Source organism: Salmo trutta, chromosome 11, assembly GCF_901001165.1.
Source record: "Salmo trutta chromosome 11, fSalTru1.1, whole genome shotgun sequence".
Classification (NCBI taxonomy): Eukaryota; Metazoa; Chordata; class Actinopteri; order Salmoniformes; family Salmonidae; genus Salmo; species Salmo trutta.
Genome location: NC_042967.1, coordinates 12576155 through 12593338, shown reverse-complemented (window position 1 = coordinate 12593338; position 17184 = coordinate 12576155). Strand labels below are relative to the sequence as shown.

Sequence of the window (17184 nt, the reverse complement as noted above, 5' to 3'; positions counted from 1 at the left end):
TTCTGTGCTTCATGGCTGTTAAAACAGTCCTTAGAGTGATTTTTCACCCTCTGGGCATAAAACATGGAAGTGTCCCCCTCTGCACCCACTTCATACCTCTGCCGATGATCTGTTCACTTCGAACATAATGAGGGAGGAGAATGGAAAAGGTCAACATTGAGGTGTAGAGGAAGCTGTTATTATAACTGTACTAATAGTCCAAATAAGATATGTACAACTGCCTTCAATGAACTGAACATGGTCAGGTCATACCATTGTTATATTACAACATGACTTATTAGCTCAGTCATTTCACAGGAATGCTTAATGAACAATCATGTATATTGTCCCGACTAGATCCTACACAACTAAAGGCAAATTAATTCTGAAGTGTGTGAGTATTATTCCAGAAAAGTATGCAAAGGTTGAGAAATTTCAACATGACCTTCTTTACTTTACTGTAGATCTCTCTCCCTACTCGGTAGATTTGCTATATATAGACCTACACAGCAATGGGGGCTGGTAGGAGGAGCTATAGGAGGTCAGGCTCATTTTAATGGCTGGACTGGAATCAAAGGAACGATGTCAAACGTATGGAAACCACATGTTTGACTCCGTGCCATTGATTCCATTCCAGCCATTACAATGAACCCGTCCTCCTACAGCTCCTTTCACCAGCCTCCACTGCTCCACAGTGGTTCTGTCTGTGCGTGAGCCACTCTCTCCTCTCTGTGTCGCAGGCTGCAGCAGTGACAGTGGCCGGTGTCTGGGTAATACGTTAATCTTCGCGTTGAGTTCTGCTGTCTGACCTGTGACCTCTCTACGATCCTGTCTTAGCGTGAAAGGTTACGGTTATCGCACCATGGTAGCGCTGTCATATTCAAATCAATCCACAGCAAAGAGAGATGAGTGTGGGACTTGTCTTTTCATTTGTATACTGTAGCTTATCTCCTGACTCCCATTAGTCAGCACCTCCAGCTATAGGCTGTGATTTGTCTCTACTTCACCGCTGTCCTTTTCGCCTGATCCCCCTCTCCTCTCTCATCCCCCTGTTTATTTTCAGCTGACATCCTTCCTTCCAAATATAAGCCTCTGCACTCATTCCTCCGCCCATGTCCCCAGAGAGGATGGGGTGGTAGATTTAGGTCAGCGCCCAATCCCGTGGCTGGGAGACACATTGCATCACTTCTGGTTGGGCTGGCAGGAAGGAGAATGGGTGCTGCCGTGGGACAGTGAGTGTGGTAGAAGATGGACTGGCACCAACACATAGCCAGGCCTACTACTTCCTACTTCTTCTGCCTTACCTCTGGATGTAATGCCTGTTTTCTGCCAAGTAACCGTTCAAAGCTGGAATCCTCCAGGCAGGCATCACACTTTCTCTGCTCTGATTTGAAAGGAAAGTGGGCCAACTCACTTTCTCTGTCTGTAAAAACTTGTTGTTCTCATCTTGGGGGTATTTGGGTTTATACTGCAGTAGGTATAGTGGCCTGTGAGGTCATACTGTAGGTACTGTGGCTAATGAAGAGTTCTGTATAGGTTTTACCTTATTATAGGAGTAGAGTTTGAGCTCTTAAGCCAATCCTATTGGACATTTGATATGGTGCCAAGTTTATTTTGGAACCCCTCTAACCATTCCATTCTTTCTACTGTAAAACAATGACTGGACTCCAAAGTCGTTCCATAAACAGTACACGGATTGGGTTCCACTCAAGAAGTCCCCTCTTTACAGTGGAGACTCCATTGGTCAGGATGATAAGTCCTAATTATCGTAGCCTCTTCAGTAACTTGTTTTGTCAGTGGGTTGCGGCTGTACCCTCAGTGGCTGTCCCCTTGTCCTCCTGCTGTGATGTGGAGAAATAGGGCACGGCTGTTGTCAGGGGTCAGGTCACAGAGACAGGAGGAATGCAGTCAATCCGTCAGAGGAGCGTCTTGGCCTGGCTGTGAACGAGGCCTTTTGACTGGAGATGCTGGAGGCCGAACACCAGAGTCTTGTCTTTGTGTACTCAGCCATCAAATGGATTAGTGTGTGTGTGCTCCCAGCCCCATTGATTGAGGACTACTGGCCCAGCCTGGCCTGTTGTGTGAACCTCATCAAGCCTCCATCCATTCATTCATTCATTCATTCATTCATTCATATGTGATCGATGGATGGATGGCTGGATGAATGGGATTACCCTGTGACATCCACCACACTGTCTCTGCTGTAGTGTGCTTATTGAAATGACAGTGAGGCATTGGATTGGATCCAAACCAAGCCAAACCACGATAGTAGTCTTATGCTACACCGATTGTGTGCCATTTGAGGAGGACTTTCAATCAAATGTAATTATAAAGCCCTTTTTACATCAGCCGATGTCACAAACCTAGCCTAACACCCCAAACAGCAAGCAATGCAGATGTAGAAGCACGGTGGCTAGGAAAAACTCCCTAGAAAGGCAGGAACCTAGGAAGAAACCTAGAGATGAACCAGGCTCTGAGGGGTGGCCAGTCCTCTTCTGGCTGTGCCGGGTGGAGAATATAACAGTACATGGCCAAGATGCTCATAGATGACCAGCAGGGTCAAATAATAATATTCACAGTGGTTGTAGAGGGTGCAACAGGTCAGCACCTCAGGAGTAAATGTCAGTTGACTTTTCACAGCCGATCATTTAGAGTGAGAGGGAGAACTTAAATTCTGGATAAGACAGGAGAAATACTCCAGATATAACAGACTGACCCTAGCCCTCCCGACACAAACTATTGCAGCATAAATACTGGAGGCTGAGACAGGAGGGGTCGGGAGACACTGTGGCCCTGTCCGACGATACCCCCCGACGGGGCCAACCAGGCAGGATATAACCCCACCCACTTTGCCAAAGCAGAGCCCTCAGACCACTAGAGGGATATCTTCACTAGAGGGATATCTTCAACCCACTGGTGAAGTATGATGCACCTGACCCCGCGTCGGTCCTTTGATAAGATCCAGTGTATGTAATAAGCTGATTGTTTCAACATCAGACTTCACTCATGGGAAAACATTGCTTGTTTAGATGACACCATAGTGTTAGGGACTACATCAGACAAACACATTCTCAATCCATGACCTCTCACTTACCCCACTGAGTGATGGCGCCTGTGTGTATTTGCTCAGTGATGGATCAGAGCACACACTGATGGATCTGCCCCCTCTCCTCCATAGTGACCAGCTGATGTTTGGTTAGGGAGCTGTTTAAGGGGCTGGGATCTCAGCTGTGGTCCACTTGAGTCCCCGCTGTAGGGCCACTGAAGGGTATCACCCACCCAGGGTCCGCTAACCTCTCTGGTGATGCTGCACCTGAGACCCCCTCTCGTCCCCAGGGGTGTTAGGGACTGTCACCCCTGAGCCCCCTTCAGAAGGCCACTTCTGTTTCTCCAGGCGTTCTGATCTGAATTGATGATGGCTCCGGGTCTCATTTGGTGTCACTGTTTTCATCTGTTCGGGTCCCCCAGCTGTGGCCTAGTGTCGTTAATTAGCCTTTGGTTAATTGGTAGATGAATAAATCCAGGTGTCGTGGGACTCGCTGTCTCGGAATTCTCCTTCCTTCTGTCCTCCTCCTTTCCATCCCTTTTTCTTTGTCTTAAAGCAAATGAGAGGAACCATGAGAAGAGCAGCAGATAATACTGAAATGTCCAACATGAAAAGGTAGTTGAGAAGACAGATTGATGTAAACCTCAGGTCGATGGTCCTGGTTTAGGTTGATCTCAGCGTGGTGGTCTTATGACCTAAGGACCTTCATCTTTTTCAGTCGTGGGTCTTGAAAATAATGCTGGGTATTGAGCTATTCTGGAGGTTTAGACATCGTCTTCACACCACTCTCGCAAGTGACTCCTTTCCCTGACGGATGACACCTTTATTTAAGCAAGCTGTTCTTCTGTCTCCACTGTCGTTAGGTGACTCATTCACTGTTGTCTTCCTGTTCCTGGATGACTGACTGCTGAGAATAAGATGTTTTGGTTATCAAATAATAAGAGCAAGCTTGACTGCATTAGGAAAAAAACTCAAATTTACCTTAGCTTCTGTAAGCTTTCTATACGATTCTAGATGGATAGATTCTGTTCATTCATTGTTCGTTCCCCTTCAGGTCCTCCAGATTCCCCTCTCTCCCTCTTGTACACACAATAACAATGTTCTCTCGCCTTTCTTAGTTCATTTAGTGTGATTTAGCATCACATCTCTATCTCTTACATATAATAACATTTTCTCATCTTTCTTAGTTCAGTCATGTTGTCATCGATTGGTGCCTTGAGCTTAAACTGGTAGAAGGCCAGATACTCAAGTATAGCGCTATGTCGTGACAGAGCAAGGACATTAAAGGCAGCAATATGGGTTCACTTAGTTGCATGCATAGCATATTACATGCTGCTACAGTGTGCCATTCTGTGGTTTCATTAGTGTTGTGACAAACAGTAAAATCCATGATGAAAGATTAGAGGTTAGCCATGCCCAGAATGTGAAAATAAAAATCCTGAATGTGTTGTCCTCCAACAAACCGCCTTCAAACACAATCACCCACCCTCACATCCTCCTCTTTCCCTTATTGTGGTTCCATTTATCAGCCTTTTCAGTCGTCAAATTAATCTGGTCTTGGCTTGAGGGGAAACGCTCACACAAACACATTTTGCTAACTGCTAGAATGGAATGCGGGCAAGGAAAAGGAAAATACTTAGCTTTGGAGAGTGTCCAATGCGGCAGGCCGAGTGAGCTCACAGAGAAGGCTGAGTTACGCTGACTGGCTGGCCTCCGTCTCAATGTGACTTTTGTTTCCACTGGGGAACCTTAACTCCTTGTCATCCACAGTCAAGCCGACTAGAGTTACTTTCCAAGTCATGTGGCTAATTAACACTCCTTTAGTCATGGCCGTGTGGCTCAGTTGGTAGAGCATGGTGTTTGCAACGCCAGGGTTGTGGGTTTGATTCCCATGGGGGACCAGTACAGGGAGAGGGGGAAAAAAAAACAAAAAAAAGATGTATGAAATGTAAAATGACTAAAATGTAAAAAAATTATGGTTATCCATTGACAGTTTTAAAGTAGCATTCAGAGCTGGAAAATGCGATGGAGTTGATTACTGTAGCTTCAATAACTAAATTGCCCTACATTTGATAAGCAGTTGATCGATTTGATAGCAGTTTTTATAAACAGTTGATTCCACAATTTTTATGAAATATATATTTTTTAAAGAAGCTTAAATTCTAACTAGCTCTCCCCTCTTCCTCCCTTTAGGTGAGAGCTACGTGTGTGCCTCCAACGAGCCCTACCGCCGAGTGGACTACACCAAGAACGTTAACCCTAACTGGTCAGTGGGCATCAAGGCCGGCCAGTCCCGCTCCCTGTCCTCCCTCAGCACCCTGGTAAAGGGCGAGCTGCAGCGTAGCGAGGCCAGCCTCGGCACCAGAGACTTCATCAAGCCCAAGCTGGTGACGGTCATCCGCAGCGGGGTCAAGCCCAGGAAGGCTGTGAGGATCCTGCTGAATAAGAAGACGGCCCACTCCTTCGAACAGGTGCTGACCGACATCACGGACGCCATCAAGCTGGACTCCGGGGCGGTCAAACGGCTCTACACACTGGAGGGAAAACAGGTAAGATGGTAGTAATTCTGTAAATGCAACAACATGGTTACTTCCTATAGCACAGGGTCTCAACTCCAATCCTGAGGTATATGATATGGTTATTTAGCCATTTTTTATCTTCTCCTAAATGTCTTACAGACAGTTGTGTTCAACATATGTGGCCCATGCAGGCATCAAACCCTCAACCTTGCTGTTGCAAGTAATGAATAACGATACTTCAGGGACTCTATATTAGAGTATGTTGGGTTAAACCCAACGCTGTACTGGAGATGGGAATCAGTACCAGATGGGATATCCAGATTGAGTTCTCTGGCCAAAGGTCTTATCTATAGCATAGATGCTTCATGATTTATGAGTTTCAGCTGTATCAGCACTCAACCATTATACTATCGCTAATCAACACAAACCCCATGGTGCACTACAAGTATCTCCACGAGAGTCGACCTAATCAACAAACTTCATGCTTTGTTTGGAATACAGTGTTTGGTTTTGGCCAGACATCGTTGACTCAAGTTTACCAAAAAGCCCCTGGAACACCTGGATGACCATCAAGACTCTTGGAATAATGTTCTATGGACAGATGAGTCAAAAGTATAACTTTTTGGATGGCATGGGTCCCAGATTGCCTGGTGAAAACCAAAAATTGCATTGCACAGTAAGAACCTCATACCAACGGCCAAGCATGGTGGTGGTAGTGTGATGGCTTGGGGATGCTTTGCTGCCTCAGGACCTGGACGACTTGCCTTAATAGAAGGAACCATGAATTCTGCTCTGTGTCAGAGAATTCTACAGGAGAATGTCAGGCCATCCGTCTGTGAGCTGAAGCAAAGATGGGTCATGCAGCAAGACAAGGATCCAAAACACACAATTAAGTCTACATGAAAATGGCAAAAAAGCAACAAATATGACATTTTGGAATGGCCAGACCTAATCCCAAATGAGATGTTGTGGCAGGACTTGAAACGAGCAGTCCAGGATTACGCAGTGTTAGTTATCAAGAACTTTATCTTTGCATTTCCCCCCAGCTTAGTTTAGATTGGTGTAAATGTCACTGAGTTAAAGAAGTTCTGCATGGAAGAATGGGCCAAAATTCCTCCACGCGACATGAGACTGATCAACAAATATAGGAAGCATTTGGTTGGAGTCATTGCAGCTAAAGGTGGCTCAACCGGTTATTAGGGGGAAATGACTTTTTCACACAGGGGCATTGGGTGTTGCATAACTTTGTTTATGAATTAAATGAAATAAGTATGTAATTGTTGTATTATTTGTTCACTCAGGTTCCCTTTATCTAATTTTAGGTTTTGGTTGAAGATCTGATAAAATTCAGTATCAACAATATGCAAAAGTAGAGGAAATGAGAAAGGAGGCATACTTTTTGACAGCATTGTATGGTCCTATTTAGTATTTCCATCTAGACATCTACAGTGTGTCACAAATGGCACCCTATTCCATATTTAGCACCCTACTTTTGATTAGAGCCTTATGGACCCTGGTCAAAAGTAGTGCACAACATAGGGAATAGGGTGCCATTTGGGACGCAAACCTAATGTGCTAGTGATGAACACATGATGCATTTAATTTTCCATCAGGTGCTTTAGTTTTAGATTGATATAAATGCTGCTAGCCTCATCTGAGGAAGAAGATTCCATCATAATGGATTAAGGGGGAGTGGATTTAGAACATTTCCTAGAAGTCAAGTTCCACAGTTGTTAAAGATAAGTGGATTTTCTGATAAATCTGTATTGAAATGCAGTCTGTTTTTTTTTTTTTTTTTTACAGAGCTTTAACGGTTGGACCTCTTATTTCACAAGCAATGGTTATGACACTGCTGAGAGGTGTTAGGCAAGTGGTTCTTTGATAACGGCAGGATCATGATGCCTGTCAAGTTTTTGTAAAGGATTGTTCGCTTAGAAGTATAGAAGACATTGAGACATCTAATGCTGCAGTGAAGGTTTCAGTGCTAGGCAAGGCTAAAGAAAGGAGAAGCAGTATCCCCCAAAATCCCATTCCTTCTATCTGAACTCTGAATATTGTCCTGGCAGAGAACACAGTTGACCCTTCTTTCCTGACAGATTCCCGGAGCCGGCGGGAATCTTCACGGACGGTCCAGAGAAGTGACTCATGAAAAATAAGGATCCTTATCCTCTCAGACAGTCAGGCCGGCCAGCCCAATATATTGATGCCTCTACTCAGAGGAGGCTCTGTATCAAGAGGAGAGGCATGGTCTGGATGATTTCTCTCTCTCTCTCTCTCTCTCTCTGGCAGAGAAGACAGTTAATGTGTACAGTAGACACTTGCAGTATCTGCACCTGTTTGCTTTTGTTTTGTGGCAATGAACCAGTCTTGCAGCACAAACTGAAATACATGGCAGTATTGGACCAGAAATGGCTGACCAAGCTTGATTTTCAGCCCAGAGAGAGCATGTTTTAGGTACATGATCAGTGATTCACCCCTTCAGTCCAACTCTGGCCGCTTATTACTCGGCCATCCACAGAGAGTAAGGGATGGAACGAGAGGAGAAACAAGCGATGACTGAAAAAATCAGCCATCACCTCTGAATTGATGGTCTCGCTTACTCCCTCTGGTACTCAACATTGCTGCTCTTTCAAAAATTGCCAATCATAGGCTACAGCATGATGGATCCTTGAGAATGCCCCATTTAGATATCCACCCCGTTACTAATTCAGTCCCCATGTCTGTGACAGAAAGACTACTGACTCTGTCTGTCTTTATCCCTTCATGGATCACTTAAACAGTTTTGACTGTGCTGTGGGCTAAGACTTCATAAATGATGATGCAACACAGCTGCAAGTTGACTGGGACGTTTTCTCCATTCATCCGTCAACATTCAGTGTTGTCGGCACTAGACAGAGAGAGAGGAGGAATCATGTTTTGTGTAGAGATGAAGCAGAGAGACGGGGTGTGAGAGAAAGAGGGAGTGCCTTTCCTACTATGTCCTTGGGGACCGCTTCAGGCAGGCGACTCGCCAGGGCTGTTTGAAGTGCAATGTGGCGGGCGGTTTGACTGCGACGCGCACTGATGATGTCACCGGGGATTTGCCTGAAGAGGCCGGTGGTAAATCCAAACGAGCGCTGCAGGGCTGTCTGGAGTGGACTCTCTCTGGGATTTCACAGGGAAACCTCCTCTTTCCAATCTCCCTGTTTCTTTTGTATATTCTAACGCTATGCAAAAGATTGTCCATGAGCTGCCAGGCATATGCAAATGACACGATTATGCTAATGTATGAATGAAACGGGTTGGCTCCAACAATACAGTTGTTCTCGCTCACAGAGAATGTTAAGTGTGTTTTTTTGTCTGAAGCTTTCAGTTAGATTACTGTCAGGTCTATGGCATTTTGTTATTATGCTGCTTGCAATTTGTTATGGCAAACTATGGGTTACTGCATTTACTTATAGACGGGTTAGCTGACAACGTCACAAACAATGCACACGCTTCAATGGGGCAGAAGTCCGTGTGTTGTGATTCTGGATGTCTAGATAGCTAGTAACAAGAAGCTGCCATGTGGGGAGTCGTAAGCTAGTTTTATCTTGTTCTTGATGTCACGTCTATGCTAATATGGCTCAAATTCACTAGCTAGCAACTGTAACAATGTATTTGAGAGACAACACGTGCTAATTGTGCAAATGTATTTATGTTTTCAGTAAACATTGGCGACGAAATATAGGTTGTGTTACCAACAATCTAAACCAACCCCGTCTGTTTTGCCCCATAGTTGCATACGCGTCGGTTTTGTTGCTAAACAACCAACCCATCTATAACCATCACAACGATAGAATAGTTGGCTACTGCACATACAGTATGGGACCCAGGCTAGCTCAAAGGACAGTACACAACCCTAACAGCAGCCCAGGCCTGTGGAGCTCTGAGGGATGGCTCATGTGCTTAAACACCATTTAAAAATACCTGGCAGCCAATGGCACTACAGCCATCTCACCAATGTGCATAGCATAATGAATGGAGCCTACAGTAACTCCTACCATCGTTGAGGGATAGGATGCACACTCCTCATTTAGAGTTTTAGCAGATCAATATTTCATACGTAAGATGCTGTAATTTCTTGTTGTTCATTATAAATTGATAAGGCCCATATTGTTCCACTCTCTCTGAGCTGTTTTGATGAGTTTGAGTTGGTAACTCAGAGTATGGGTTGTTAATGATAAGGTCATTCTCCATTAGTTACTCAGACCATTTACTGTATGTTCAACTCCTGAGAGGGATCGCTCTTCTTCCTGTCACATGCTTTCGTAATGATCCACTCCATTGGTTGATTTATATCGACATATAATCAGCCCTTTCAGTCTTGATAGAGTGCTGGTTGGGGCTCCTCTGTTGCATGTAATGGCATATACCAGGATACCACATCCTACACGACTCCATTGAATGAGAACTCCAATACAACGGTTTTCTGTCACTGAGGAGGATCGATGGGGACTGTTTAAAAGCAGATAATCCCTGGAGGTTAATGGGGAGGTATTCATGGCCCTATAGCTGAGTAACTGTCCTTTTGATTCAGTGAGGCAGATCCTAGGAAAGGCCATCTATGTGTGTATCACAGGAGGTTGGTGGCACCTTAATTGGGGAGGACGGGCTCGTGGCAATGTCTGGCGCGGAATAGGTGGAATGGTATCAAATAGAATAAACATGGTTTCCAGGTGTTTGATTCCATTCGCTCCGTTCCAGCCATTATTATGAGCCGTCCTCCCCTCAGCAGCCTCCACTGGTGTGTATCAAATCAGAGCTGGGCGCAAAACAGGATGTACACTCATGATGCTGTGTCATTCAAAACATGCATTCAAAATGGAGGTCAATGTAGGGGCATTATGGCTGTAAATATCTTGTTTAAAGGACATCATCCCAGCATGATCCCATACTTGTCTGTATAACCTTGTGTTTACAAATACTTACCATAAGTGTACTTACCATAAGTGAGTCATATAAATACTCAGACATTGACATTTGACTGATTGCACATTATGTTATATGAAGTATCATACTTGCAATGCTCGGCTGGGAATTTCCCCCCAACAGTTGTTGTCCCTGACCAGGCGGAGATCAAGAGTTTAGCTAAATCAGTCCCTGCCACCTGCTCATGAAACCACCAGGCACCAGCCCCTCTCTGGCATGGGATAAGGGAACAGACAGGAAACCGGCCCCATTGGAACAGACAGGAAACCGGCCATTGGCCTTTTCTCTCTCAGACCATACTGTGGCCTGCTGTCTACTGTAACTGTAGTCTTGTCAAATCCTTTACATGTAATACAATATACAATATCTCTGTACTGGTATGTACTGTGGTAGTGTTCTCTGGTAGTGTATTACGTCTGATGTGTCCTGTGAAGGGTGAGAGGCATGGCCTTGAGAAGAGCACTGCTTTGCTTTAGTGTTCTGTGGGGTTTTACTGGGATGTATTTGTAGTACACGAGTGGCCTTTTTTATCTACTGTGTTTTATGACCATAATACTAACTCTGTTTGGCTTCTAAAGGCTATCAAAATTAGATTCGTGTCAATTTAGAGATTTAACTGTAAAATTGTAATTATTTCACCACCATGTCCTATTTATTACCTTACCTCCCTTATCTTACCTCATTTGCACACACTGTATATAGACTTTTCTATTGTGTTATTGACTTTGTTTGTTTATTCCATGTGTAAGTCTGTGTTCTTGTTTGTGTCGCACTGCTTTGCTTTATCTTGGCCAGGTCGCAGTTGTAAATGAGAACTTGTTCTCAACTAGCCTACCTGGTTAAATAAAGGTGAAATAAAAACAATAACTGCAGAAGCCTGAATCCTTACCCTTAAAGAACAGAATTGGACTATAATGGATTCCGTCCACTTTAATGACCGCTATTCAGTCAGTGGAATATAATTTGATTTTGAGTTCTGAATGAAAATTATTCAGATAACTACAAATACTACTTTGGATTTCTGGTCATATTTTTAGGTTCATGCCTTTATAGAGTCATCACACTGTTGTGTCTGAGTAAATAAGCAATGCTTATACCTAGAACTTCTGATTATGTTAAATCTTTAGCAGTTAAATGGTTAACTTCATAATCTATGGGTTTTTGCTTTTCCACTTCTCCTTGTCCTTTCTGCCTGTCTGCCAAGTGAACTCTCTCTACGTTAGACTTGTCTGGATAATCTGACAGGACTTGCCCTCTCTCTGACAGAGCCTCTCTCCTCCAGCTAAGCTGCTTTTCACGCTCTGAGATGCTCCCCATGCTCACGTCTCTGGACGGGCGTGTCTCCTGTGATTCCCTCTAAAGCAGACTGGAGGGGGTTGTCTGTGTGTGGCAGTGAGGAGGTATTGTTGTTTGTCCCCCCATGGCTGTAACATGATGTCACTCACTATTACGTCTGATGTGTCCTGTGACGGTGAGAGGCATGGCCTTGAGTTGAGCCATTTCAGTGTGTCCTTTTTATCTAAGCTCTGTATTATAGTAAAGTGGATGCTTTTGTTATCAGAGAGAACGGGTTCTCTTTTCTCAAGTGTTAGTTTCCCCTCCAAATAATTAAATTCAGTATTTAATCCAAAACATTGGATTCTAAGTCTTTAACGCTATCACACTGTTTTGGCTGTGTAAGAACATCATAAATCCTTCAAATGAGAGCCTTGTACGGTTAGCGTAGCCGCTAGCGTATTAGAACCCAAAGCCCCAGAGACACGTCTCAAAAAGCCCATCAAATGCCTCACCCTTGGGCTTAGCAGCCAGCGCTAACAAGCTACCAGCGCTAACACATGAAGGACGGCCCCACGGGCCGACTACAACCTAGCCCAGCCTGACATCTGCTCCTCCTCCAAACAATCCCAGGCAATGTCTGTGTCTGTAGGGGTCTGCCAACCAACACCCTCCCCTAGCTCCCCTACCAGGGCCCTGACCATCACTGGGTAATTAGACTTATAAATTGAGGGAGTGTGTGTGTGTTCGTGCGCGCCTATGTGTGTAGGGGGTTAAAGTGCAGCTTGTGTGGGTACTCCATTTGTAAACACAATGCACTCTCAGTCCAGCTCGCTCTCTCTCTCTACTTGATTGCTAAGCTGCTAGCCTGGATGAATGTTAATTGATATCCCCTGGGCTACATCAGGGCCAACAGAATCAGCTGCTGCTTTGAGAGAGAAACTTCTCTCTGTTTTACATCCCAAAGCCGTGTGGAGAAAGAAAAAACGGGAGCTTTTTGGCAGGAGGTGGTATTGAAGAAAGAAAGTGCCAGCTGTCCTGTAAACATTGTAGAGTGAAATATTTAGTTTATTCCCGCTTAACTTCACTGACATTTGGCCTCTGGAAGGAAATAGATGGAGAGATGCTGTAGGAGCTACAGTATAGTGCAGTCCACTGCAGGAGCTGATTTTGATAATCGATGTCCCCCTTTGTGGGATTGTAAGAAAGCATGCATGTGTATTCACACACACACACACACACACACACACACACCTGTAGCCATATTCATTTACAACTTTTTCACAGCGTATGAACAGCACATGGTTCTATTATCCCCCCCCCAGTCAGCAACCGTTGGTAATATTTCTGGCTATATTATGGCACCAGTGTATCATTATCACAGTGAATGGCTGCCAGTAGGACCATTATGATGGACCTGACTACATCATCAGAATTGTATGAGCACAGATGAGGATCTGGCCAAGGCCAAGGGATGAGAGCACAGGAAGGGAGGGAGAGGGGGAGATAAAGACTCCCCTCCCCCAACCTAGTCAGCCTGCAGCATCACCACTCCAGACCCTCTCTTCCACCTATGTATCTACAGTGCCTTCGGTCAAGGGGTCTCAAAGTTACTACATGACTCCATGTGTTATTTCATAGTTTTGATGTCTTCACTATTATTCTACACTGTAAAAATAACAAAAAACCCAAACTTTGGGTTTTTCTTTATTTTTTACATTGTAGAATAATAGTGAAGACATCAAAACTATGAAATAACACATATACACACACATACAGTTGAAGTCGGATGTTTACATACACCTTAGCCAAATTACTATAAACTCAGTTTTTCACAATTCCTGACATTTAATCCTAGTAAAAATCCCCTGTCTTAGGTCAGTTACCACTTTATTTTAAGAAAGTGAAATGTCAGAAAAGTAGTAGTGATTTATTTCAGCTTTTATTTCTTTCATCACATTCTTAGTGGGTCAGAAGTGTACATAGACTCAATTAGTATTTGGTAGCATTGCCTTTAAATTGTTTAACTTGGGTTTTGGGTAGCCTTCCACAAGCTTCCCACAACCAGTTGGGTGATTTTTGGCCCATTCCTCCTGACAGAGCTGGTGTAACTGAGTCAGGTTTGTAGGCCTCCTTGCTCGCACACGCTTTCTCAGTTCTGCCCACAAATTTTCAATAGAATTGAGGTTAGGGCTTTGTGATGGCCACTCCATTACCTTGACTTTGTTGTCCTTAAGCCATTTTGCCACAACTTTGGAAGTATGCTTGGGGTCATTGTCCATTTGGAAGACCCATTTGCGACCAAGCTTTAACTTCGTGACTGATGTCTTGAGATGTTGCTTCAATATATCCACATAATTTTCCTCCCTCATTATGCCATCTATTTTGTGAAGTGCACCAGTCCCTCCTGCAGCAAAGCACCACAACACTATGCTGCCACCCCTGTGCTTCATGGTTGGGATGGTGTTCTTCGGCTTGCAAGCCTCCCCTTTTTTCCTCCAAACATAACGATGGTCATTATGGCCAAACAGTTATATTTTTGTTTCACCAGACCAGAGGACATTCCTCCAAAAAGTACGATATTTGTCCCCATGTGCAGTTGCAAACCGTAGTCTGGCTTTTTTATGGAGTTTTGGAGCAGTGGCTTCTTCCTTGCTGAGCGGCCTTTCAGGTTACGTTGATATAGGACTCCTTTTACTGTGGATATAGATACTTTTGTACCTGTTTCCTCCAGTATCTTCACAAGGTCCTTTGCTGTTGATTTGCACTTTTCGCACCAAAGTATGTTCATCTCTAGGAGACAGAACTCATCTCCTTCCTGAGCGGTATGGCGGCTGCGTGGTCCAATGGTGTTTATACTTGCGTACTATTGTTTGTAGAGATGAACGTGGTACCTTCAGGCGTTTGGAAATTGCTCCCAAGGATGAACCAGACTTGTGGAGGTCTACAATTGTTTTCTGAAGTCTTTGCTGATTTCTTATGATTTTCCCATGATGTCAAGCAAAGAGGCACTGAGTTTGAAGGTAGGCCTTGAAATACATCCACAGGTACACCTCCAATTGACGCAAATGATGTCAATTAGACTATCAGAAGCTTATAAAGCCATGACATAATTTTCTGGAATTTTCCAAGCTGTTTAAAGGCACAGTCAACTTAGTGTATGTAAACTTCTGACCCACTGTAATTGTGATACAGTGGGAAATAATCTGTCTGTAAACAATTGTTGGAAAAATTACTTGTGTCATGTACAAAGTAGATGTTCTAACCGACTTGCCAAAACTGTAGTTAAGACATTTGTGGAGTGGTTGAAAAACGAGTTTTAATGACTCCAACCTAAGTGTATGGAAACTTCCGACTTCAACTGTGTGTGTGTGTGTGTGTGTGTACACCAGAAATGTTGTTTTACAGGGTCAGCCATAGTAGTACGGCGCAAATTAGGGTTAAGTGCCTTACTCAAGGGCACATCGACATATACCTGCTCCTCCTGTGGCTTATCTTGTTACTGCTTCTCCTGTGTCCTCCCCCTCTTAAGGTTCCCCACTGAGCAAAGCAACCGACAGCCAATTCAGGTCTACCAACATTTGACAATCCCTCCCAGAATGAACCTTTTTAACCTTAGATAAATCTATAAATGTAAATCCATTTGGTACATGTAAGGCGTGGGGATATGATGAATATCATCAATCTGGGGATGCTGTGGACAGTGATGACATATTAGATAAATACATGGAGGATTTGGAGGTAATATCCACGGAGGGTGACCTGTAGGCCCCAATCTCCCCATGTGCTGGTTTGCTCGTTTAGACCAAGCATTTTCATTCTCCTTATCCTTACAGGAAGAGGAACTGAAGGAAATCCAACCTACACACTGTGTTTGTGTGCGAGAGAGCGTGTGCACGTGTGTGTGAGACAGCCGCATCCAGCTAGCCTACCTAGAGCTCTTATAAAGAGGTAGACATTTTTATTTTCTCAGGGGAAATCTTCTAAGTGGTAATAGAGAGCAAATCCCAACAGCGTTTCAAAATGCCGCAGGATACGATAGCGCACCAATAAAGTCTACTGTAGCAGTTAAGCATTTTTTCCCCTGGGAGAAGCGTAGGTGTCATTGTTAGTGGGAATGGAACTGTCATGTAGTCTGTAAAAGATGGCTGGTTTCCATTGCTCGTATGTTTCTCATTCCTTTCATTCAATTACAGTCATATCCACTATTCCACTTTGACTAACGACAGCCGAAGGTTGCACTCCTTGACGTTGATCTACTGTCATGCCAAACACATCAGTATTTTGTCCATTGTAAATGGTCTACTGTCAATTGCCATAGGTGTGTGTGTGTGTTTTCCATTGAAGCCTGATTTCTGAATGCATTGGTAATCAATGTCCTTAGGCCATGGTTTCCAGTCTTTTTCCTTTGAGAAGGCTTTCCTGCTCACCCCTCTTCACCCCTCAGATGTCAGGTTACTATAGGCTACCATTGACATCTGAGGGGTGAAGAGGGGTGAGCGGGAAAGCCTTCTCAAAGGAAAAAGACTGGAAACCAATGCATTCAGAAATCACCAAATGTTGTCACCTTCTCACCAAGCTGCTTGGTGATGGTCTTGTAGCCCATTCCAGCCTTGTGTAGGTCTACAATCTTGTCCCTGACATCCTTGGAGAGCTCTTTGGTCTTGGCCATGGTGGAGAGTTTGGAATCTGATTGATTGATTGCTTCTGTGGACAGGTGTCTTTTTTACAGGTAACAAGCTGCGGTTAGGAGCACTCCCTTTAAGAGTGTGCTCCTAATCTCAGCTTGTTACCTGTATAAAAGACACCTGGGAGCCAGAAATCTTTCTGATTGAGAGGGGGTCAAATACTTATTTCCCTCATTAAAATGCAAATCAATTTATAACATTTCTGAAATGCGTTTTTCTGGATACTTTTGTTGTTATTCTGTCTCTCACTGTTCAAATAAACCTACCATTAAAATTATAGACTGATCATTTCTTTGTCAGTGGGCAAACGTACAAAATCAGCAGGGGATCAAATACTTTTTTCCCCCACTGTAGGTCTTCGCATTCCACATTGTAAATTCATTCTCCAAACATCCTCTGCCTTTATGTCAGTGAAAATGGTCAAAAGAAAAACAAACGAAATGCCACGGTCTTTCACGATCCAACTATTTCAGTGTGTGATGTCATCAGGATAGCATTTTGTTCATTATCCTGAGCAGAACGGTACACAGGCCTGCCCTGTTAGGACTGCTGAGATGATTAGGCTGAAATGGCCTGCCCGCTCAACTCTTTAAGGGGACAAGACACAGGGGGACAAGACATGAAGGGGACAAGACACAGGAGCCATTATGAAGGGGACTAGATACAGGAGCCATTATGAAGGGGACTAGATACAGGAGACATTATGAAAGGGACTAGATACAGGAGA

General features: G+C 44.1%; 1 protein-coding gene across 2 annotated transcripts in view; it reads left to right on the top strand.

Moving 5' to 3' along the window:
• Positions 1-17184, top strand: part of dclk2a (doublecortin-like kinase 2a) — a 58185-nt gene that overhangs the window by 2508 nt on the left and 38493 nt on the right. For both annotated transcript variants that reach the window (XR_003879931.1, XM_029766211.1), the window contains exon 2: positions 5219-5574. Coding sequence is in view for 1 of the 2 variants with exons in the window: in XM_029766211.1 (XP_029622071.1) it covers positions 5219-5574 (356 nt within the window). In the remaining variant the exon portion in view is untranslated. The remainder of the gene's footprint in view (positions 1-5218; positions 5575-17184) is intronic.